Genomic DNA, 25,607 nt, shown 5'->3' with positions numbered 1-25,607 from the left:
ACCTATTTAACAAATTAACTGCCATGTGAGTTGCATTTAACTCACACTAGATTTGAACCCCAGGGCTTCATAAGGCATATGTAACTCACACGTCTCTTCACCTTGGGAGCCGTGTGAACTGTTTTTCAAGTTGCATATAACTCATGCACAGAAAACAAAAAAATGTTTTTCATTAAATTAGGATCATTTTGTTTTTTGAAATTTTTATTCTATTTTCATAATAAAACTGTGGCCCCAAGGCAAAAACAAATTTTTTTCTTGTGTGGCAATGTGTTAAAAAAAGAAGGGGATTAAAACATTTTAAAGGCCGGGCGCGGTGGCTCACGCCTGTAATCCTAGCACTCTGGGAGGCCGAGGCGGGCGGATTGCTCAAGGTCAGGAGTTCAAAACCAGCCTGAGCGAGACCCCGTCTCTACCATAAAAATAGAAAGAAATTAATTGGCCAACTGATATATATATATATATAAAAAAAAAATCAGCCGGGCATGGTGGCTTGTGCCTGTAGTCCCAGCTACTCGGGAGGCTGAGGCAGGAGGATCGCTTGAGCCCAGGAGTTTGAGGTTGCTGTGAGCTAGGCTGACGCCATGGCACTCACTCTAGCCTAGGCAAGAAAGCGAGACTCTGTCTCAAAAAAAAAAAAAAAAAAAAAACCATTTTAAAAGTTTGGGATCTCCAATAAAAGTAAAATGCTCTTTTCAAAGTGCTACTCTGACTTGGGTTCCCTGTTTCGTCGGCTTTCTGCAGCTTCTCAGAGGAAGGACAAACACATTAGGAGAACACAGGGGCCCGCCGACTCCCCTGGGCCTAGTGGCTTCCGGGGGGCACTGTGCCGGGGGAAAAGTCTGCATGGGACCTTTGGGAGGAAACTCAGGAAGGAGCCTCGTGGTTAATCTTGGCTAGAGGCAAGTTATTGAAACTTTAATCAACTTTGTTAAATATGGAAATCAAGGAACAAAGGGTATGCTGGGGATGTCTATATAGCAGGTATTTAAAAAACAATTAAAAAAATTGCAAAGTATAACACATATACAGAAAAGTGCAAAATATGTACAGTTCAATGTATTATCATAATATGATCACCTGCCGGTGTAACTGCCACTAGATCAAGGGTGATAGTATTGCCCTCTGGGCTCCTCTTGGTCCCCACCTCCCCCTGCTCCCCAGAGGGAATCAGTCTTCTGACTTCTAGCATGGTTCAGTTTGCTGTTGGCCTCTGTGGGAAAGATGTATTTGGGGAATTTATTCAAATTGTTGTATAAGGCTATAGTTCTTTCTTTATCATGCCTATATGGCAGGGGTCCTCAAACTTTTTAAACGGGGGTCAGTTCACTGTCCCTTAGACCGTTGGAGGGCTGGACTATAGTTTGAAAAAAAAACTATGAACAAATTCTTAGGTACACTGCACATATCTTATTTTGAAGTAAAAAAAACAAACGGGCAGAAACACACGCATGTGGCCCATGGGCCGTAGTTTGAGGATGCCTGCTGTATGGTATTCTTTGAGGTGAATATACTACACTTTGTTTACGTATTCCACTCTTAATGGACACTTGGGTGGTGTCCACTTTGTGGCTGTTACTAATAGTGACACTATGAGTGTTTTGCGCATGTCTCCTGGTGCACATTTGCTTCTTGTTTATATTAGCCATATTCCTAGAGGCGGATTGCTGGGTCACAGGGTAAACATTTGTTCAGCTTCAGTAGATGATGCTCAATAGCTTTCCAAAGTGCCCGTTTGCCTTGGAGTTGTCTTCCCTCTGTACCTTCAACAATGTGAAGATTTCTTTACTTTGGAGACCAGCCCTTTGTGGGTTACACGTACACAGACGCCTTCACTCATTCTGTGACTTGCCTTTCTCATCTCTTACTGGGGTGTTTTAACGAAAAGTTTATAATTTTGCTGTCATCCAATTCGTTAATTTCTTTCATATAGTTAGTACTCATTGTGTTCTATTTATTAAATATTTGTTTACTATAGTGTTATGAAGATACTCTCTTCTGTTATGATTTTGAAGCTTAACTTTTTACCTTTCATATTTAGATCTACAATCCAATGGGGTTCATTTTTGTGTATGGTATGAGAGAGGGAAAAAGCCTCATTTTTTTTTCCTCATATGGGAATATCACTTTATCGAAAAGACCTTATTTATCTCACTACTCTCGTCCAGAAGTCAAGGGTCCCTATATGGTCATTTCTCTGTCTTGTGTCTTTTTCCACTGGTCTATTTGTTCATCCTTCTGCTGATGCCATACTGTCCTAATTACTATGGCTTTAAAATTCTTGATCTTTTGTAGAGCAAGCCCTCCTACATTGTTCTTATTCAAGAATGTCTGGGCTATTTTGGGGCATTTTGCACAAAGACAAAAATAAAATCTATTGCGATTTTTATTGCTATTGCATTTAATCTGTAGATTACTTTTGGGAAATTTGAATCTCTGTAATATTGAGTTTTCTAAACCATGACTAGAATATTACTCCATTTATACATCTTCTTTATTACCCTAAACACAATTTTATGTAACAGTTCTCTGCTGAGATCATGCACTTCTTTCATTTGATTTATCCCTAGGAATTTCTCTTCCATATACTATAAACAGCACCTTTTAAAAAATTATCTTTTGTTTGTCGCTGATACATGAAGATGCATTTTTTATGGTAAATTTTGACTTTGTATTTAGCAAATTTGCCAAAGTTCTGTAGTCTAATAATTTATCTGCATGCATAATCATATAGCTTGTGAATTATGGCAGCTTATTTTACTATTCAATCCTTACACTTTCCTTTTATTTTTGCCTAATTGCACTCATTATTTAGGAGCTTTAGTACAGTGTTCAATGGAAGTGGTGATAGCAAACATCTTTGCTTTGGTCTCAGTTTCAGAGAGAAAACGTTCAACATTTCACCAGTAAGTATTACTTTTGAAGAAGGGTTTTTGTAGATACTCTTTATCAGATAAAAGAATTTCCCTTTTATTTTTAGTGTGCTAAAAGTTTTTACTCTAGGTGGATGTTGAATTTAATAAAGTGCTTTTTCTGTGTTGGTTGAGATGATCCTATGATCTTCATAGGACGTTTAATTGCCAATGTGCCTGCAGGCTTCTTTTCCCGAGTAGGCAGGGAGGCAAAAGTGGAGACATTTCCTGTGCTGATGGCATTGTTGTTTTGTAAAAAGAATATGCTAGTATGTATGAACACCTGTGATGAGAAGTGAAACAAGATTGTGTGTGCTGGACTTGTTCTGTAAGTTTCTGATTTAAGAAGCTGCCCTTTGAATGGGTAAAAGAAAAAAAAAAGCATTTTATTTGAGGTTGGTGTGCTTACATTAGTCAGTGCAGTTGAGTCCTATCCCTTAAGATTTAGTTAAATATGGACACCAAGAGACAAAAGGTGTGCCAGATTTTTGAAGAATAATTTATTTCTTGATGTATCTGAAGCTGAGCAGGGCTTAAAATTCATCACCGTGACTATTGATAATGTGTGTTGACTAGACTAATGCAAAAGCACTGCGATTTCAAGATAATTGAATTTTTAAGGAGACACTGTGATAAAGCAGGAAAACAATTAGACATGTAATAATTTATTTTTAATGGATTCATTTCATAGTCACAAGTTTGAATTCTGCTTCTGATTTCCTTTTAGCCTACTTACAAATGTGACTCAACTCCCATGCAAAAGTCAGGACAGGCTGGTTTCAAGAAAACTGGCTCAGAATTGAGTGGGGGGAGGGAAATGACTGCCCAGGTTAGTCTTGGAATCATCTTTTGGGTAGATCTAGAGTCCCTAATACAGAAGTAAAGAAAAACCAAAACGGGAATGTGTGTTTCACTAAGATATATAGTTCTTGATTCAGTAAAGTGAGTGAGCATTTTTATTATTTGGATTTGGCAAAAAAAATTCTTGGGATGCATTTCTTGGCGGAGTCTCCTACTGGCATAAGCACTGTAGTGATTTTTTTCTTGTATCTTTACTCCTAGTGGGTAAGCAGTTGGTGTTGAAACAGAGTTGAGATCTTTATTGAAGAAAGTGGGAAAAATTCCTTTTTAAGACAAAAATACTGTGACAGTTGGACCCCAACATTGTTCATTTGCCTTTCAGCAGGAAGATGACATTTACAACCAGTGCAATTCCTATTTTGGACGTAGAAACACAATATTAAGAGCTGAAAGGACTGTTGAGTTCTCTAGTCCTATTCCTTCCTTTTAAAATTCAGGGCGCTGAGCCCCAGGAGACTTCCTTGTCTTGTCCAAGGTCACCCATGAATGAGAGTAGAACCCTAGGCTTTCTCTATTATGTCATGGTGCCTCAGGGTGGCAATTGTTTGTTTTGATTTTTCCAGTAACACTAAACTCTAACTTCTAGAGTCATCCCAATTGTGGTTGCCCTTCTCCCAGTTGGCAGATGTTGACATTTTCCTGCTATTTCTAAGCCCCTGATCTGTGACTCTTCCCCACCCACCCTCCTCTAGAGGTCTGCCTAGTTCTGTATTTAGCTTCCTCACAGCTGCCTATCACTCATCTCCATTCAGTTCAGCTGATGGTTGTGTGGGGGGAGGGGGAGAATTTCCACATTCCTTCCAGTGAAGGAAAGGTAGGGACATGACCCTTCATTGTGGTCCAGCTTCATGGTGGATTATCTAGATAAGCATTCTTTTCATAGTGCCAAGATTCATACTGCTACATTCATGCACATAATGATGATTAAAAGAATGTCTAGTCCCTTAAGTTGTATTGCAAAGGGTCTATCTCTTATTTAATTACTTGGTGTATACCAGCCCAGTGAGGAAGTTAGGTGGGGAGAGAAAATAGACATTATTGCTGTCAAATTTATGTGGCCCTGTTCAAGATGGTTTTCTTATTGGAGGTCTTCTGAGATGACCCCATATACCTGTTTTCTTCCTTTTGTGAATCCCAAAGGGGACTGTCTAGATTAGGGATTGGCAAACTAAAGGGCCAGGTAATAAATATCATATAAGCTTTGTGGGCCTGATAGTCTCTTTTGCAACTACTCAACTGCTGATGTGGTGCAAAAGTAGTCAACATATAAACAGGTGGGTGTGGTTGTATTTCAGTAACTTTATTTACAAAAACAAACTGGGTTTGGTCTGAAGTTGTAATTAGCCAACTCCTGGTTTATACCAATAGTTTCTAATTTTTGTTTTTTGGACTGGGTGCATTAGAATCATCTGGGGAATGTTGGAAGTTACAGGTTCCTGGGCTTTACCCTCAGAATTTTTGATTAACAGCTTGGAGCAGGGGAATCTGTGTTTTAAAAACTTCCTTGATTGATTCTACTACTCAGATGTATTACTAAAGCAATGGTCCATTCTACTTACCTGCCTTCCCTCCTCTTCCCTGTCTCCATCCCTTCTTTTATTCTTTATATATACATACAAATAATTATATAGCATTGCGTTTTGTGTTTAAAATAATATAACATGGTATGATGTTGCACAAATCATTCTGCATGTTGCTTATTTATTTCTTTATCCTTTTTATTAAGGTACTTATCTTCTATTGATCTCTAAAAATTCTTTCTATAATAAGGTATTTAGACCTTTGTATTAATAATATGTTGTACATGTCTTCCTTCAATAGAGTGTTGCATTTTTACTTTATGGGGTCATATGAATTTCAAAAAAATTGACAGTAAAATGCACCAATCTGTTCCATTAAGGCAGTGATCTCTACTGGAGATGATTTTCCCCAGGGAACATTAGCAAGGTCTGGAGACTTTGTTTTGGCTATTATAACTTAGAAGGAGGGATTCTACTGGCATCTTCTAAGTAGAGATGAGGGGTGCTGTTAAACACCCTACAATATACAGGGCAGTCCCTCATCAGAAAGAATTATCTATCCCAAAGTGGCAAGAGTGCCAAGGTTCAAAAACCTTGCTTTAAGGCTATTGTATTGGCTTTAAGGCTATTGTATTTAATAAGACACATCCTCTTCCTATGATACTAATATCTGTATTCAAATCTGTATTAAAAGTTCCTTAATTGACTCTGCCAATCAGACAAATTAACTTAACAGTCCATTCTACTTATTTCTTAATACTATACACAAATTCCTCATTATTTCTTTCTGTGCCTCCATCTTCCTCTTCACTCGTTGGTCAGTGCCACAGGCCCCTGTGTCCCATCAATGGCCAGCATGGTGCTGGGTCACCTAACATGCTCCACCAGTATTTGTAAGTTTTCTTCTTGGGCTTCGTCAGGTTCACTTTCTTCCTATCCTCTGAAGTGCCTTTGTCCACTGAGCATGGGCATAAAGGAGGGAGAGGCTGACCTCCAGTCTGCTCCATTCTTCTCTGGACCTTCTGAAAATAATGTTAATGAAAGCTAAGTGGACAACATTCACTGACACCATCATACAGGGTGTGGTTGATTCTTACACACAAGCACCACCTACTCTCTCGGAGATCAAACTGGGATGCCAGTACAAATCACACTGTTAAGAACACCACAGTGCTGGGGAAAGAGAAAGGATTTCAGAGACTCCATCCTCCCTCATCACAGAGAGGATGGAATCTCTATGTGTGTGGAATCTGCTCATCACTGCCATAGCCCACAAACAATTAGCAACTGAGAAAACAGCCACACTAAGGATATCTATAACCAAGATATCCATCTAGAACTTAGATCGCCAGCAAAGAACCCACAAGCAATGGAAAAGGTTCTTACCCAACATGTGCTGCAGACACATCCTTAGGAGTGAGGGGGAAAAAAGCCCCATCTAAACGAAAGAAAATTCAAAACTAAAACTTGACAGCTGCTCCAGATGAGAAGGAATTAGAGAAAGAATTTTGGAAGTATGAAAAATCATAACAAAAGAACACCCCCAAAAGGGAATACCACCTCTCTAGCAATGGATGCCAATGAAAATGAAAATATTAAAATGACAGTTGAGGAATTCCAAATATGGATCATAAAGAAGCTCAATGAAATACAAGAAAAAAATGGAAAACCAACTCAAAGAAGCCAGAAAAAAACTCAGGAAATGAATGAAAAATTCACTAGAGAGATTTACATTAAAAAAAAAAATCTCTGGAAATGAAAAATTCATTTAAGGACACACAAAACTCAGTGGAAAGTTTCAAGAATAGATCAAGCAGGAGAAAGAATCTCAGAGCTCGAAGACAACTGTTTCAAATTAACTCAGTAAGTCAAAAATAAAGAACAGAGGATTAAGAGGAATAAACAAAACCTAGAAGAAATATGGGATTATGTAAAATGGCCAAATATTAAGAATCATAGGCATCCCCGAGGGTGAAAAAGACAGTGTGCAAGGGCTGGAAAACCTAGTTGAGGGAATAATTGAGGAAAACTTCCTTGTTCTTGCTAGAGATTTAGACATCCAGGTACAAGAAGCTCTAAGAACACCTGGAGGATTCCTTGCAAAGAGGAAATCACCAAGACACATGGTCATCAGATTGGTCAAAGTCAACACAATGGAGGAACTCCTGAAAGCCATAAGGAAAAATCATTAAGTAACTTATAAAAGAAAACCCATCAGGCTAACTACAGACTTCTCAACTGAGACCTTACAAGCCAGAAGAGATTGGAGCCCCAGCTTTAGTCTTCTTAAACAGAACAACTGCCAGCCTCAAATTTGTATCCTGCAAAATTAAGTTTCATACATGAAGGAAAAATAAGCAAATACTGAGGGAATTTGTCAAGACTGGAACTGCCCTGTAGGAAGTACTCATAACTGCATTATACATGTATCAGCACTATAGACACCCACCAGTGTAAAACCACCCCAAAGCTAAAGCTCAGAGATCATAAAAAACAAGAGGTAAAGCAAAGCAATAAGGTTCTACCCAACCAAATGAACAGAACAACATTCCACGTATAACTTCTATCAATCAATGTGGATGGTCTGAATCCTCTACTCAAGAGACATAAGATGGCTGAATAGATGAGAAAATACTCTTGGATGAGAAAATACCAAGTATCTGCTGTCTCCAGGAAACACATCTCACCCACAAGAACTCATACAGGCTCAAGGTGAAGGGATGGAAAAAAATAATCGATGCAAATGGAAAACAAAGGAAAGCTGGTGTAGTTATTCTCCTATCAGGAGAAACTGACTTTAAATCAATAATGGGATATAGAGAAAAGATGGTCATTACAAAATGGTAAAGGGAAAAATTCAACAAGAAGACATAATAATCCTTAATATTTATGTCCCTAACACAGGAGTGCCCAGATTCATAATGGAAACCCTACTAGATCTAAAAAAAAAGAGATAAACAGAAACATCATAATTGCTGGGGACATCAACATCTCACCAGCAGAACTGGATAGATCATCCAAGCAGAAAATAAAGAAGCACTGACTTAAATGAGACTCTAGAACAAATAGGCCTAACAGGCATTCACAGAACATTTTACCTGAAAACTACTTAATATACATTCTTCTCATCAACATATGTAACATTCTTCAAGATTGGTCATCTTAGGCCACAAAACATGTCTCAATAAATTAAAAAAAAAAAAAATCCTACCATGTCTCTTCTCAGACCACAGTGGAATAAAACTAGAAATCTACTCCAAGAGAAACACTCAATTCTATACAAAGTCATGTAAATTAAACAACTGCTGCTGAATGATGATTGGATCAATAATGAAATTCATATGGAAATGAAAAGATTCTGTGAACTGAATGACAAATAAGACACAAATTACGAAAATCTATGGGATTCAACAAAAGCAGTCCAAAGGGGAAAATTCATAGCCTTAAATGCCTACATTAAAAAGACAGAAAGATCACAAGTAAACAATCTAATGACACATGTCAAGGCACTAGAAAAGGAAGAGCAAACCAAACCCAAAGCCAGAAAAAGAAAAGAAAGGTCAGAGCAGAACTAAACAAAATGGAAAAAAAACCACACAAAGGAATAATAAAACAAAAAGTTGGTTCTTTGAAAAGATAAACAAAATTGATAGACCTCTTGCTAGATTAACTAAGAATAGAAGAGAAAGGACCCCCAAAAGTTCAAGGGTCTCTGCCTTGGTTTTGTTAAAAGGTGCCACTGTCATTCTAAAAGAGACTGGTTGCAAGACCTGCTCATACTCTTCTCATTTCCTACCTGCAGTGATCAAATCCATTCTCTGTCTCAGCATTAAAAATTTTAAGCCAGTTTAATATAAAAGGAGGACTTACTCGTCGAACAGATGATCACAATAGTTGACGTGCGTACCAGCAGGGCATGTAGTTGAGAATATGACTGCTCAGGTCACGTACAAGTCGATGTGTCTGACTCTTCCATTGGACCGCGAGCTCTTTGAGGGACAGGGCAGGGCTTTGTTCTTCTTCCCAACCCTTCTTCTAGGCATCCCACCTGGCAAATCATAGGTGCTTGATAAACGTCTCATGAATTACTGATGAGCCATATTAAATTTTCTATAAAAGTACAGGAAAGGTAGGAACAAAGCCCTTAAATTTCCCAAACTAGCATAGAAGGTCAGGTTATATGTGCATCTCCTCCCCAGGCCCCACCATCATTCAGGTAAGGCAGAGGTAGGTGTTCACACTTTGAAGTGACCTTATTACCTTTGACACACTATAGCTACCAAATGGTCCTCTTTTATACCTGTTTTAAGTTGACCATTCATTCTTCTGCTTGCATGCTGCAGAGGACATGGAAATTGCCAGAAGCATGGGTAGCAGGCACTTTAAGGAAGGAAGACACACCATGGCTAAAGTGTCACACTGCAAGTGCCTTTGAGTCATGAGCCCCAGGGATGGCAGTTACCTTTGCCCAGGTCTGGCCTCTCATCTCACTCTGTGCCATGCCCCATAAGTGCTCTTGGACTTGGTTGTAGCATAAATTATTTCACATAGTCCAAAATTAAATGTGAAAAGAACAGTTTCAGGTTAGTTCTTTGATATGAAAAATTTGGCTTAAGCAGATGAATTAATCGGATGCAGCAAGCATATAGCATTTAATAAATGAGCCTGTTGGTTAACTGTAAACAGAAAACCATTAACCCATGGGCTTTCTCTTTACTCTTTATTATAGGTGGTATTGCAAAGGCTTAATCATTTTTCTCCATCATTAGAAGCTAGAAGTAATAGCTATGAAAATATCACATATTAAATTTTGTGTATTCCCAAAGTCAGGTCTATTAATGATGATATTTTGTCTCATTATGCATTTTGGCAGTTTGGTTATTACTTGCTCATACATAGTTCAAACTTAATGGGACACAAGAGCTGAAGTGACTTATACAACAGGACCTTTTCCTTATGAGAGAAAATGCAAGTATAAGTGTAAAAATACCTTGATAAATTTCCTGTACAGAAAAGAACTTTCAATAAATATGTACAGTGCTCGGATTTTGCTTAAATGATTACATTTTATCTTATATTTGCTGTTATGAATTGAAACAGTTTTTTTAAATACATGAAACTAGTCTGAAGTGTTAGAGAATATAATGGCAGGTAGTCAACGTTGTTAGTGCAACAACTGATATACATGCCAAGGAAGTAGCGCTAGGATGAAATGATTATTTTAGAAAAGGGATCAATGACCCTGCAATGCATTTAACTCTTTGCTCTGTTTCTGTGTGTGTGTGTGTTTGTGTGTGCATTCCGTCACATTTCCACTACTGTGAATTCCTTTAGAAATCTACAGAGTTGACTATTTAATTTTTAGCTCTTCTTTCGTCTTCTTTCCTCCTCCTCCTCCTTCTTCTTCTTTTTTTTTTTTTTGCAGATAACCCTGTCATTAGAATATGTTCTTTTTCTTTATTTACTGAGAATGTTTCTCCTGGCTGTCTACGTCAGCTGTTCTTATTGAACCCCATGCGCTATCTGTGCACTCTTCCCATCTACAAAGCTGAGACAGTAGCACTTAGGGTATTGCTGTTTCTCATCAGATTTTCTTTCTGGCTCTTCACTCCCTTGCCTGTTGGGACCGTCTCCTGGATATGGCAAATGGGGCATTGCCATGGGACCTGCCCTTTGCTGCCCCAGCTCCATCTGCCAGCATCCCTGACACTGCCCACTGGGTGTTCGGCTTCATGGAGGGGCTCTCCGAGGACTAGAGAAAGGTGGCCTGGTTCACTGCATTGAGAGCCACCCACGCCCTGCAGGGAGCCCCTCTCCTCCCGCCGTCATGGCAGAAGCTGCTCATGTGCGGGTTCTGCTAGAGACTCCCCTCCCCCTGTAAAGCAGATTTAAATTTATTTAATCGCTCAAAAGACACTGTAGTGGGGATACTCAAGGCTCTCGCTTGACTTGTGTTCTCAAGACCTGGGACTGGGCCTTGGAGAATCCTAATTCCATTTTACACAGCACTACACCTCACAGGCTAGGGTGGCTACTTGCATATGACATCATTCATTCTCTCATTCATCCATTCACTCATTCACTTAGTCAATGTTGATCCAGCAGCTCCTATTCTAGGTTTGCAGATACTCAAGTAAACAAAACAGAAAAACGAAATCTGACCTCAAAAAGCTTACATTCCAGTCGGAGAAGACAGAAAATAAATATATTAAATAATTAAAAATATGTTAGAAGATGATGGCTGTTTTTGGAAAAAATAAAGCAAGAAAAGAGGAGTCAACAATGCCAAGGGGTGGAGACTTTGCACTGTTAAATTGGGTTCTTGGGGACGTCCCCATCAGAAGATGGCATTTGAGCAAAGAGTGGAAGGAGGCTCGGGGGTAGCCGTGAAAAGTGAGGGCATTCCAGGCAGAGGGAAGAGCCAGTGCAAAGGCCCTGAGGCAGAGAGTGCCTGCAGGCTTGGAGGGACAGTGAGGAGGTCAGTGTGTGTGTAGTTCAGTGAGGAGGGTAGGAATAGGAGATGAGATCAGAAAGGCATTGTGAAGACTTAGAGTAAAAGTCAGTCATTTGCTTAACATCGCTAAGCCTCAATTGCAAAATGAGAATCATAAATGTAGTTACCTTGGAAGGTTGTTTTAAGGATGCACTAAAGTAAGAAATGTAAATGCTTAACGTCATGGCACACACGCAAGTAACATTCAGTGCATGGCAGGTAGTACTAGTTGTTCTTAGTGCTTGTACTAACTAGGTAGGTTACTAGAGGCAAACTCTCCAGGGGCAGAACCTATTGGGTTTGTTTTCTGGCATTTTTAAATTTAAATTTTTTTTTTGAGACAGAATCTCACTCTGTTGCTCAGGATAGAGTGCCCGTGGCATCAGCCTAGCTCACAGCAACCTCAAACTCCTGGGCTCAAGTGATCCTCCTGCTTCAGCCTCCAGAGTAGCTGGGACTATAGGTGCATGCCACCATGCTTGGCTAATTTTTCTATTTTTAGTAGAGATGGGATCTCACTCTTGCTCAGGCTGGTCTTGAACTCCTGAGCTCAAGGGCTCCTCCCACCTCGGCCTCCCAGAGTGCTAGGATTATAGGCATGAGCCTCTGGGTCCAGCCTATTTTTTGGCATGGAATTCTCAGACCTGGTGCAGTTCCTGGCACACAGTCAGCCCCCAATTCACATTTGAATATTACTGCTGTCATACCTTATTCTAAGAAAGCATTTGAGGTGGTCTTAATTGATCTACATTTAATTCCTACTCATTTTCTGTTGCTCACAGAAGTATAACCCTTCCCTTTCGCCTTCTCCACAGGAACATGTTTTTGGCGTGATCATCACTTGACATCAAAGGCGTGGTGCTGTGTTGCGGAAAGGACCCTTGGCGGGGGTGGGAGACGTGGCATAGTCCTGCCTCTCCTTTGCAGTGGCTGGGGGCGGGGAGCGGGCCATTCAGCTCCTCTGCCCTTCCGCTTCCCAGCAGTGACAGGGATTCAGAAAAAAATCCCTCTCTATTTCAGGGTTGTTTTGAGGACAGATGAGCTACTAAATGGCGATGTTCTTTGAAAACTCAAATGGCCATTTTTGGGGGTGTAGTAAAGGGGGTGTTCCCCTTTACTGTGGCAAGGGTGGGTACTTGTGCCTCGACTAATTTTTCTGGAGAAATGTTGGTTTATGCTGTGCTTGGAGACTCTTGGGAGGAGGCTCCCGCCTCTCCGAGGACTGGCAGTTGTCAGCAGTTGGCTGTGGGAATGGGGTGGAAGCCGGGGAGCCTCTCTGGCCACCAGATGAGTGGTCTTTGCCTTAGTGATGCCGCTCTCTAAGCTGCACAACGGAGGCTCAGACTTTCAGAATTAGCTTTTGTATTGATGTGTTGTGATTTAAATGCATTTCTGTTTTTTTTTTTTAATGCATGTATTAAAATCCTTATTTGTGACTAGGTCACCCTCAGATGTTTTATAAGGTGCTTTCAGACACATGGCTTTAAATGTCCCCTTTGTGATAGTTAATTAAATTCTTTCTTCTTCTTGTCAAATAGTTGTTGAGGTGACACCCATTCCAAGCAGCCTTCCTAAAAATAAATCAGAAAGGAGATAACAACATTGTGACTAAACCAGCAGTTCACACCCCTCCCTCATCACTCATTGCTTGCCAAAGATGGATCAGTCTATCTGTTTTCATTTCTCTCAACTTCAAAAAAAAAAAATTCCTCCCCCCCCAACCCACATAGCCTGGGTTCCTTGACATGGTAGGGATAGAGCCCTGGACATGGCAGATAAAATGCCTGCATTCACGGAGCTCACATTTTTTGTGAGAGAGAAAAAAAGGGGTATTTTAGATTTTGTAGTGAGGCAAGGCTTCTCTGAGAAGGTGATGCTTGAGCAGAGAACTGAATGACATGTGGAAGACAGCCATGCAAAGTCTGGGAGAAAAGCATTGCAGGCAGAGGGCCCGGCAGGTGCAAAGGTCCTGAGGTCAGAATGAACTTGCTACAGTCCAGGGAGGGGTGAGGAGAGAAGGGGACAAGGGAGGAGGAAGGTTTGTGGGAGGAGAGGACTTCAGAAGGCAGCCAGGGGCCTGGTCAGGGAGGGCATTGTCTGTGAGGAAGGAGTTTGAGTTTGAGTTGATAGATTGCACATATTTTAAACTTTGACAGTTTAAATATTCTCTTCAGGCACTAACCCATCGATTCCTATCTGAGATTCTGTGAAGGAATGGCCAAGTGATAGCATAGAATTAATATGGCATTTTTGGAGCTTCATTTGCTTCAATCCAAAAATCCCTTAATATTCCTTGAGGAGTTTGTTGGAAATTGTTCGATGAGGATAATTAGCAGACCGAGTAGCCGATTTACCATGCAGAATTCTATCCACGTGTGTTTAAGTGCACGGACTCATTTCAACGAGAGAATTGAGGGTCCCATCTCCCTGTCATTTATTCTGTACTGAATCCTATGTTGGGGTCAGCCCCAGTAAGCCAGGGCTATATCAGATAGAGATCTAATTTTCTTTCATCACAGAAACAAGTTGTAATCAAATAAGCCCTGAGACTATGCCTGAGTGCTGGTGCCATCTTGAGAGCAGCAGACGATCTTTTCACATTGTTTTGCAGCGTGTCTGCAAGTACCAGCAATTGACCATTCAGCGGTCAGTGGCAGGGGACTCAGAGATAAACACTTTTCTCAGGGCATGGACACAATTTAAAGAGATACATCTGAATTTTTATCTTCCGTATCCAGTGGGGTCACATTTCTCTGTAATGACCCACCAAAGCCATGAGATAACATTTTACAAGATGCTGCTTAATTTAACTCTCCACCACACTCTCTTCCTAGCTAGCATTTGTGATGCAAACTAATCGTTTTGGAAACCTTTAATTAACCAGCACAGAGTCACCTTAAGAAGGGTTGTTGGTCAGGCAGGAAACTGAGAGGTGTAGGTGAGCACATCTGTAGGGCGGATAAACTGGGCAGTCATTTCTCCTGAGGAAACCTTGCAAAGGTCTAGGATGTGAAAAAGGAGATTCCAATTTAGATTTCTAATATCATTTGCTGTGATCAACTGCTAAAAATGTCAAAGTTGGTATCTCTCTAGATAAGCCTCAGTATAAACTATTTTGCCTTAGAAAATTCCTCTAAATGATGTGTTCCCGAAATCAACACTATGGAGGGATTTGGGGGTTTCGAGGAGGCTGTCCTCCACTGTGTATTTCCTCGTGGGGTGCCTGTTACCCGTGGTAAGGTTAGTGTTGAGATGACCTTGGGGAGACCCCCCCCCCAGCACAAGTCGTTAAGAACGTGCGTTCCCCAGGAGCAGCGTTTCATTAGGGCAGCCTCTCGGCGACACAGAGCTCATTTCCCTGCGATGGCCCCACTTTTCTTACGAGGGAATAATTGACCCATTTATGGTCTCGTTTCAGCTTGTTGCAGATCCTTGTGCCAGCAACCCTTGTCACCATGGCAACTGCAGCAGCAGCAGCAGCGACGGCTACCTCTGCATCTGCGAGGCGGGCTATGAAGGTCCCGACTGCGATCGCGCCCTTCCCAGTCTTCCAGCCTCGGGCTGGACCGAGTCCGTGGCGCCCAGACAGCTTCAGCCCGTCCCCGCCACCCCGGAGCCCGACGTAATCCCTCCACGCTCCCAGGCGGCCGAGACGCTGCCCACCTGGCAGCCGAAGACAGGGCAGAAAGTTGTGGAAATGAAATGGGATCAAGTGGAGGTGAGCGTTGTGTGGCATATATTTTCATGCAAGACTCCAGACATGCTAAAATAACTCCAGTGGCTCTAAAATCAGCAATAAAAGTGGGAGATGTTTTGAGTAACCCATCGAGCAAACCCATGCATGTGCCTCGTTTTACTCCTGTCTGCACTTGTGTGCACAATGGTTTTGTGAGCACACAAAGAACAAGCAAACACAAAAATGAATAAAATTATTTTCTGGAATGATATCCACATGCATTTCTACGAGATAATCTCAGATTTTGGGGGAGGGGGGAAGACAGCTCGATGTGGCATCATATAAAGGAATATATCACAGGCTCTTCCATTGCTGACCTAATTTTCCTCCGTGGTGTATCTTGTTCTGTTAAGTCTACTATAACAAAAATGCCACAGAGTGGGTGGCTTATAGACAATGGGCATCTATTCCTCACAGCTCTGGAGGCTGGGAAGTCAAGACCAAGGCAGGGTCGGAGTCTGGTGAGGGCTTTCTGGAGCTTGCACAGGCTTTTTTTTTTTTTTTTTTTTTATAAGGGCACTAATTCCATTCATGAGCCCTGTCCCTTCATGACCTATGCCCCAAACAAAGGCCCCACCTCTTAATACCACCCCCTTGGGGGTTAGGATTTCATCAGATAAATTTTGGTGGGGGAACACAAATATTTGGACCATAGCTGGGTATTATACACAACTATTTGTGTGTGTGTGTGTGTGTGTGTGCGCGCGTTGCTGTTTATTGGTTAGGTTCCATTTTTGGTACCTTGCTGTACTTTAGTGGGATTTAGAAAAAAGAAGCTACCATTGATTTTTAAAATATTTTGAGAATGCATTTGAAAAATAAACTTCCAAATTTTATTTATTTTGGCAATAGCAAATTCTATTTGTTGAAACTTTTCCCATCTGTGCTTGGCTGTTGTATCTTTACGCTCTTCAAAAGTCTCAATCTAAGGATTTTTTTTTAGCAGACTCCTAAAAGTTGACATAAAATATAAATTCCCTAGGTAGAAGAGTTGGGGAACAAGTCCAAATAATGAGTGTGAGGTGACATTGATAGAGTGTAATTTCATTCTGTATCTTACACTTTATAAATATGGCATTCATATAAACCTGTGGTGGCATATTATTACAAGTTTTGTAGTTTAGATGAAAAACACACAGATCTTTGTATAGCATGTATTAAAGTCAAGGAATGTGTCTAGAAATTTCTGTTATTGTTATATTAATAAAAGGGCTAGGCAGCATTTCTCCTTTTATTTTCTTGGGTAATTCTAACCAGTTGACCCACTTTTTTTTTTTGCATTGCCATGCAGTTTATGAAAGACACATTCAGACTGCAGGGCAATGATCTTAGCCTACCTGAGAAGCTGTGAACTTGTTCTGATTTCAGACTTTTAATAAATGCTTTGAAGTTATGATTTTAATACCTCTTTGCTGGCCGACTCACTTCTTAAATGTGAACTAGATTTGATTTTTATTTTATTAAGGAAGTGTCCTTTAAGGAAAATTTCTCCCTAATCAGCCATTTCAATCTATTTACTTAAATGCAAGCTATTTTACGGATGGCAAGTGTAAGAAAGAAATGCCTCACCTTCCCATCATGTGTTATTTCTTAGGCTGTTCTAGAAGAAGGTTGCAAAGTGCCAGAGGAAGAAATGTGAATGTGTTTGGGCTTCCCCCTTTTCATGAAGTCATGAAGCTCTGGAAACATAAAGTTATTTGGAGCTCAGAGGACTAAAATTTATATAATTGCTGTCTGTTACACAAATTTAATACGTTAGACTTACATCTTTGAATATGAATGGTGGACTTTATCCACATCATTTAGCTGTGGATGAAGCATTCTGGAAAATAAGTTCTAAGTGTTGGTTGTGGGGTGAAATTGTTGAGAGTTTCTGTATTGTTCTCAGTTAATTCTGTGACGAGGAATACATTGCATAAATTGGCCAGAAGCGATCTCACTGGACACAACTCAAGTGTTCATAATCTGGCTTTTGATGAGCACAGTTCTCCCCACCTTAATTGGGCTCCTTTTTTATTTATACACGTCAGCATAATACTTTTGGGACCGCAGTTTAAAAATGAAGGTGTAGCCCACAAGGAAAAAGGACGGCTGTTTTCCAGCTTTCCAGCCTCAGCACGTGTTCCTGAGACCCTCAGCATCCAGAAGGCTCGTGCAGACCAGCTACGCCTTGCCCTCTGCAAGTTTGCAGGCTCACTGTCCTGCCGTTAAGGCTGAGTACACCTGCTGTTCGTGAGCTGGTCCGCCTCCCGGCTCTTTAAGCATTTGGTCCTGGTTACTGTCAGGCTGAGCACAGAGCAGCGGCCAATGACTGCTTGTCAAATGAAAGGAAAGAGAACAGGGAGTGAAACCCTGCTAACTTCCCTGCAATATCCTATCGATCAGTTTTAACAATCCCAGGCATTTGTAGACTGCTGTCAAGAAAGCTTTGGCATTTCAGGAAATCAAATGGCCAAGCTTTCACTGTCTTTGGAGTTCATGAGGTTTCACTTGTCCCCTCTCTGTTCCCCCCATCATCATAGAAAGTAGGAAGGAGATGCAGCTGGCGGAATTTGGCTTTATGTAATAATATTATCTAGCACTGTGATCAACCCCAATAACATGTCTTCCCCCTGCCCCCAGGTGATCCCGGATGTTGCCTGTGGGAATGCCAGTTCCAACAGCTCTGCGGGTGGCCGCCTGGTATCCTTTGAAGTGCCACAGAACACCTCAGTGAAGTAAGAAAACTATTAGCTAAAAGCTGTCAAGATCGATACTATGACCTGTGAGCTAGGCTGTGTCCATCCATGTAACTGGTGTGTAACTGGCCAGTCCAGTGAGAATCATGAACAGATTCCATGTGTAGACGTGGCCTATGTCACTGAAAAACTAGAGGAGATTACGGTTAGGGGCCAGGCAGGCTGGGGTTGTGGAGTTGGGAAATTGGACTGGCTGAGTCAGGTGTGAGGTGAGAAGCCCTGAGGCCTTGGATGAGACCAGAGCCAGCTGCCTCCTCCCCCACAAGATTTCTCTTCCCACATTATTGGCCTCTTAAGATTTGAATGGACCATTGGTTAAATTCAGATGCATCATTTGCCCCAAATTGAGTATCTGCATATTACAATTTTCTCTTTAAAAGCAAGCAGCCAAAAAGAGTGGTTTGTGTTTCTTTAAAGAATTTAAGCTCTTTCAAATGACAGACTGCCCACTGGCACTGGTGGGGGTGGGGCAGGGGCAAAGGGAGGTGGCGTTGGCTGACACCTGGTGTGTGTCCGTGCTTTAGGAGAGGCTCAGAGAAGCCGGCAGCTGGCCAGGAGCGTGTAGCCAGCGAGTGGGGGTGGCACCAGTATCAGAGTGTACACGACCCCCACGGCCTGTGCCTCACTGTTGCCATTGACTGCCACCCTGCCCTCACTCCCTGCAAACCTAATGGGCATTTGCTGTCCAGTCTTTGGGGATTTTAGAAGACTGGGGCCCTCATTCACCAGTTTGATGCCTTGGCTCCTTTTTAAGGGGTTGGTGGGCCCTTTGGGCCTCTTCGCTGTGTACAGGGTCATTTTGGCCCGCCTTGCTTTCTAAACATGGAGTCCCTGCAAATGTCTGGAAGAGGGACTTGGTTACATTGCCCCTGCATCCCCTCCCCCGCCCCAGCCTTAAACTCCCACTGGGGGGAGAAGAGCCAAGAAGGGCAGCGAACTCCTACCCGGCACAGGAGGAAGATCTGCACGGGCGTGAGGCAGCTTCCAGCTCTACCAGCAGGGGGAGCCCGCTCCCCAGCGTTTCCTTGCTCAGGCTGCACACGAGCCCCCGCCGGCCCCGGTCTTAGGATCAGGGCCAGTGACAGTGCCTTTACTTTCACGAAACCACCCCTCAGCCTTTCTTGTTTAGGTCATATTATCTTAACTATCTAAGTCTTTCCAAAGGTTTTCGTCTTCTATCCCCTTAAATGCTTTTGTTTCCTTCCTCTCCACCAACCTGATTGTCTCTGCGACTCTCAGGCTGCAGAACTGGACAGAAATAGCAGAGAATGACCCCTGCTGAATGGATGGGGGTGCAGAATGTGGAGGTTACTGGCTCCTTTTACCTTCATTTATTCGTGAATCTAGTCACTTATTGAACCTTCACTGAGGCCCCTGCTGCAGTTGGGGGTGGGGGTTCTGTGCAGACCAGTGGTCTCCTGACCCAGGTAGAAACCCGGTTCTCCAGGAGCACACGGGGGAGCCACAGCTGGGGGGTGGGGACACGTTTCCCAGGGACGGTTTCCCAGGTGGAGAAGAAGGATACAAAGGTTGGGAGCCAGGAAAGACAGGGGTTGGGACACATCCAGTAGCTTCTTCTTGCTGGAGCTTTGGGCCACTAGGATGGAGGAGCAGGAACGAGGCTGGAGGGGAGCTGGGCCGGGGTGACTGGGTTTCTAGACATCGCATCCTCTGGGTTTTACACTGAAAATAAGCCAGGGGACCTGAAGCACGCAGAGGTGGGAGGGACACGCATTTGCTTATTTTGGCAGCATAACTTAGGTGCGTACACGTATGTATTAAATTTACGCAAGCCTCTTTTTTATATCTTGCGGATATGGAAGGATTTGCCGTAAAAAAACAAAAAAACTCAAGGTGCTCTTTTGTTATTCATTAAAATGGTTACCCAAAGGTGAGTTGCTGATCAGTCATTTTGTGGTATATTTTGAACAGGTGGGAGGTGGACATTTCTAACAAATGTGGGAAACTTTGCGCACAAAGTGGATGCTTGTTTGTGAGATCATGTCATCAATTTCCTGGTACCTTTGTGAATGCACATGTTGTCTTTATTTTTAATTTGATGGTCTGGTTTTAAGATGAATTTTTTTCAGAAAGGGACTTTCTGTTCACATGATTCCTGTTTTCAGGATTCGGCAAGACGCCACTGCTTCGCTGATTTTGCTATGGAAGGTCACAGCCACGGGGTTTCAACAGTGCTCCCTCATAGATGGCCGGAGCGTGACCCCTCTCCAGGCCCCAGGGGGCCTTGTTCTCCTGGAGGAGATGCTCGCGTTGGGGAATAACCACTTCATTGGTGAGTTATGGAAATCTTCTACTTCATACCACGTCTGATTCAACTCATCCTTGGTTTGGTGTTTAGAGATAGGTAGGTAGGGAATTGTGCCCAGATAATCTGAATTCTAGCCATCAATACTATTTTCTTCATTTTTGGAAAGGTTTTACAACCACAACTGGGTTCTAATGTATTTGCAGTGAGGCTCAAATTAGAGAAAGCGTGAGCTCTGGAATCCAGCGACTGGACTCCAGCCCTGGCCAGAGCATCGTAACGGTGTGATCTTTGGCACTTAATGTCAGTTTTCCTTTTGACCGTTTGTCCATTTTTCTCCAGGAATTGTGGACAACTTGAGGTGTTGGATGTTGTTCCCACTTGATTTCAGCCTGACTTAGGGCTGTCAGGCACAGCACCTCAATACAGTGTTTCCCCGAAAATAAGACCTACCCATAAAATAAGCCCTAGCAGGATTTCTAAGCATTTGTGCAATATAAGCCCTACCCTGAAAATAAGACCTAGTGATGGGTGTGGCTACGCAGTGTGTCTGCACAACCCATGCATTTTGTCACTGAGCAGTAAAGAAGACGAACAGCCCTTCTCATCTGCCCCATCGTGACAGCTACTATCCCAGAGGTGACCGAAAGGTGTGAGCAGCCCCACCAACAAGGCCGGCTCCCCCTGTCAGGTCCCAGCCATCCTGTGCGTGCTGCAAGCTGAGGCTTTGAGGGGAAAATAACACATCCCCTGAAAATAAGCCCTAAGGTGTCTTCTTGAGGAAAAATATATATAAGACCCTGTCTTATTTTCGGAGAAACACGGTGGTGATTGGCCACGTCAGAGCCCCTGACTTAGTAGTAACTCGTGGGATTACAACTCACTTTGGGGTCCCTCTCCCCCACAACCATCCATCCTGCATGAGTCAATTCTACCTTTTTACCCTTACTTGAACTTTTCTGAATGATCACATGTGTAATTAGCTGTTTTCAAATTCCTCCACCTCAGAGTAGAAATGGCTGTCAGAAAGTAAGACCCTCACGCTCCCTCTGCAGCCTTGCCACCTCCCTCCTGCTCCTCCCAAGAGCTGCACTTGGACACTTTCCAGAGGGCCACCTTTCCCCTAGGTTAGCTTTCCAGCTGTATCCTCCCAGTTGTCTTCATCCTTCACCCTGCATATAGTACCTCTGGGGTTGGAACCTGCAACTCCAGCCCTTCGGTGTGCTGATATAATCAACTTTTTTTTTTTTTTATTTCGGCATATTATGGGGGTACAGATTTTAAGGTTTCAATAAATGCCCATTTCCCCCCCTCCCCCCAAAAGTCTGAGTCTCCATCATGACCATCCCCCAGATGGTGCACATCTCACTCATTATGTATGTATATACCCACCCCCCTCCCCCCTCCCACCTGCCCAATACCCTATTACTGTAGCACCTATGTGTCCACTTAGGTGCTACTCAGTTAATACCAGTTTGCTGGAGAATATATCTGGTGCTTGTTTCTCCATTCTTGGGATACTTCACTTAGTAGAATGGGTTCCAGCTCTAACCAGGAAAATATAAGATGTGCTATATCACCATTGTTTCTTAGAGCTGAATAGTACTCCATGGTATGCATATACCACATTTTATTAATCCATTCTTGGATTGATGGGCACTTGGGCTGTTTCCACAGCCTTGCAATTATGAATTGTGCTGCTATAAACATTCGAGTGCAGGTGTCTTTTTTGTAGAGTGTCACTGGATCTTTTGGGTAGATGCCCAGCAATGGGATTGCTGGATCAAATGGTAGATTCACTTGTATCGCTTTAAGATATCTCCATATTGCTTTCCACAGAGGTTGAACTAGTTTGCAGTCCCACCAGCAGTGTAGGAGTGTTCCTCTCTCTCCGCAACCACGCCAGCATTTATTGTTTGGAGATTTTTTTATAAAGGCCATTCTCACTGGGGTTAAGTGATATCTCATTGTGGTTTTGATTTGCATTTCCCTGATGATTAGAGATGTTGAGCATTTCTTCATATGTTTGTTGGCCATTCTTCTGTCTTCTTTAGAAAAATTTCTGTTCAAGTCCTTTGCCCACTTTTTAATGGGGTTATTTGATTTTTTCTTCCTAATTTTCATGAGTTCTAAGTATTTATATATATATTTTTTTTGAGACAGAGTCTCACTTTGTTGCCCAGGCTAGAGTGAGTGCCGTGGCGGCAGCCTAGCTCACAGCAACCTCAAACCCCTGGGCTCAAGCGATCCTTCTGCCTCAGCCTCCCGAGTAGCTGGGACTACAGGCATGTGCCACCATGCCCAGCTAATTTTTTCTATATATATTAGTTGGCCAATTAATTTCTTTCTATTTATAGTAGAGACGGGGTCTCGCTCTTGCTCAGGCTGGTTTCGAACTCCTGACCTTGAGCCATCCGCCCGCCTCGGCCTCCCAGAGTGCTAGGATTACAGGCCTGAGCCACTGCGCCCGGCCTATAATCAACTCTTTATTAGAGCTTGCTCCATCTCGCAGCCTCAATGCAGAGGCACAAGCTCAAGTTTAGAATCTGCCCATCCCAGTGCAGTGCACCCAAGCAGCTGCCTTCGTCCCGCTGTCAATACCTTCTCCTGTCCGACCGTATATTCGGTCCTCAACCTGCAGGCTGGGGTGAGGGTGACAACACCCGTCTCTCAGGGAGGTGGGAGGATTAAATGAGACACTGGGTATGAAAGGATGAATTACAAATGTTAAGGATCATTCTAGGACACTTTATTTTGTTTCTGAGATACACTAAATATTTTTCTAAATAGATGGAAGATAAACATTTAGACTTATTTGTTCTCTACAATATGTGTTTGAAGCAATTATAATGAAGATAAAAGCATAAGAGAAAATGCTCAGCACTATATAATTTATACTGCATTTTATATTTGACCCTTCTCTGATGAGAAGGTCTTTTTCCAATCTTTGGAAATCCAGCTTGGGGAAGCAGGGATTTTATTAGGTGGAGAGAAGGTAAGGAGAAATCAGTTTGGGAAATGGACACGGCTGGGCAGAATGGGGTGGGCGTGTTCAACTTCAGACCAGTGTTTGGCTGTCAGGATGGTTACTAGGTAATCAGAATTGTGTGATAAAGTATCGCCAGGAATCAGATCTACACTTCACTCCCCAATACATTTCAAGGTACCTATTATTTACTTCTGTATCTGTTGTAACAATTCATCTAAAAGGAAATAGTTTGTATATTTTGAAAGTTTTATTTATGACATGGAGGGAGGTAAATAGTTCCAGAAAATGTATGAAGTATCACTACTCAAAAATGTCATTAATGTTACCAGAAGATACCTATTTGAAATACAGACAGTCCCTGGCTTATCATGGTTTGACAACGATTTTTCAACTTATAGATGGTTCGAAAGAGGTATGCATTCAAACATGTGAGTTCAAATAGGTTATTTCCGTACGTATGTTCTGGTTTTCATTTTCAGTACAGCATTCCATAAATCAGGTGAGATCGTCAACACTTTGTTATAAAATAAGCTTCATGTTAGGTGATTTTTCCCAACTGTAGGCTAATGTAAGTGTTCTGAGCACGTTTAAGGTAGGTTAGGTATATTGAATGCATTTTCAACCTACGGTATTTTCAACTTACGATGGGTTTATCGGGATGTAACTCCATCTTCAAAGAGCATCTGTATTAGCTTACATTTTATACTACCTTTGGTTGTAACATAACTATAACCTTAGACTGACATTGGGAGTGGGAACGGATATTAACAGAGAAGAAATTTCCAATGATAATATAAATTAAATTTTTTGAGATAGAAGAAATTTTGTGACTCATGCACAATTTGAGCTCATTTTGCTAATCAAAAGCTTTATGATAAAAATTATCTTCGGTTGAATTGTATTGTTCCCTAGGGGAATAATTTTAAAAACTTGAATTTGATATATTAATAACTAAATTAAGGAATTCTTTTACAAAAAGTATACTTTAGGTTACAAAAATGAAGAGACAATGATGAATACCACCCTTTATTTCCATAAACCATTTTTTTTTTCTATTTTGAAAATTTGTGATCTGGTATCTTTTTTTAATTTCCTAGCTAGAGCTGTCTCAGTATTTTACATGGCTTGGTAATGGAGATCACAGTCTTCTAGTGCTATTCTCTTGAAAGGTAGCGGACAGTCCTGTCACACAGGCTCCTCCCAAGGAAGAACAGCCAGCTTCAACAGCGGTAAATTGACTACACCTACATCCTGCCAGCTACTTCTTCTACAAAATCTTTTTATTTTAAAGAAACAAAATTTATCTTTTGTGATCATTGTGGAAGCCTTATGCTTACTATCATACACTGACATGAGTTTAAAGCTCTTTTTTTTTTTTTTAAAGGAGCTTATTAAAATGATTCACTTTTATAGTCTGGGCCCTCTAGACATGAACACGTTTTAGCTAAGAACCAAAGGCTATTGTGAAGAGAGTACAGCGGTGACGTGCGTTTGACAGCCCAGCACATGGATGCTAGTGTGGGTAGAAGAAAACGTCCATGGCAAAAGGAGAGTACAGTTCCAGAACTGTGTTGTGTTTCAGTCCCTGCCACTCCTTTTCAGAAAGAAACTTGAGGCACTTTGGGGTATTGATTGTTTCTTCTCTCCGCTGCACTCTCAGTAGACTCCACATGCCTGGCGACCAAAGCTATTTTGATATTTCTGTGCGACAGGCAGAGGAGTCCCTGCTGTGTCTTTGGAAGACAAACTTGGTTGCTATCCCCAGATGTTCACAAATGCTCTTTTTTTTTTTTAATTGCTGAGAGCCTAATGTTTTACACATTCTGGATGAAGATAATGTACTTAAGTTTGACCTTTTTCAGTGTTGCTACCTTTAATTTTTTAAACAGTTTTCCTTCATTACCATTGCCTCATTAATATTTATACTGTTTCATAGAAAGAAAGAGATGATAGGACGTTCTACCTCAGAGCATCAGCCTCTTTCGTCCTGTGTTGCCACTACATTTGAATGCTTCCGTCCTTTCTTTAATTATCTTTTGTTTTCCCTTAATACGCTATTTCCAAATATGTTTATCTGCTTTATACAATGTTT

The 25,607-nt window shown here is 41.8% G+C and overlaps 1 protein-coding gene across 1 annotated transcript in view; it reads left to right on the top strand.

Annotated features, from left to right (window-relative positions):
* The window catches only part of DNER (delta/notch like EGF repeat containing), a 315,218-nt gene that overhangs the window by 105,431 nt on the left and 184,180 nt on the right, over positions 1 to 25,607 (top strand). Inside the window, exons 2-4 of the mRNA XM_020288165.2 lie at positions 15,205 to 15,504; positions 18,145 to 18,239; positions 20,387 to 20,553. Coding sequence (XP_020143754.2) covers positions 15,205 to 15,504; positions 18,145 to 18,239; positions 20,387 to 20,553 — 562 coding nt within the window. The remainder of the gene's footprint in view (positions 1 to 15,204; positions 15,505 to 18,144; positions 18,240 to 20,386; positions 20,554 to 25,607) is intronic.

Source organism: Microcebus murinus, chromosome 8 (genome assembly GCF_040939455.1).
Source record: "Microcebus murinus isolate Inina chromosome 8, M.murinus_Inina_mat1.0, whole genome shotgun sequence".
NCBI lineage: Eukaryota > Metazoa > Chordata > Mammalia > Primates > Cheirogaleidae > Microcebus > Microcebus murinus.
The sequence above is the reverse complement of the archived record's forward strand: the minus strand, read 5'-3'. Positions and strand labels throughout refer to the sequence as shown.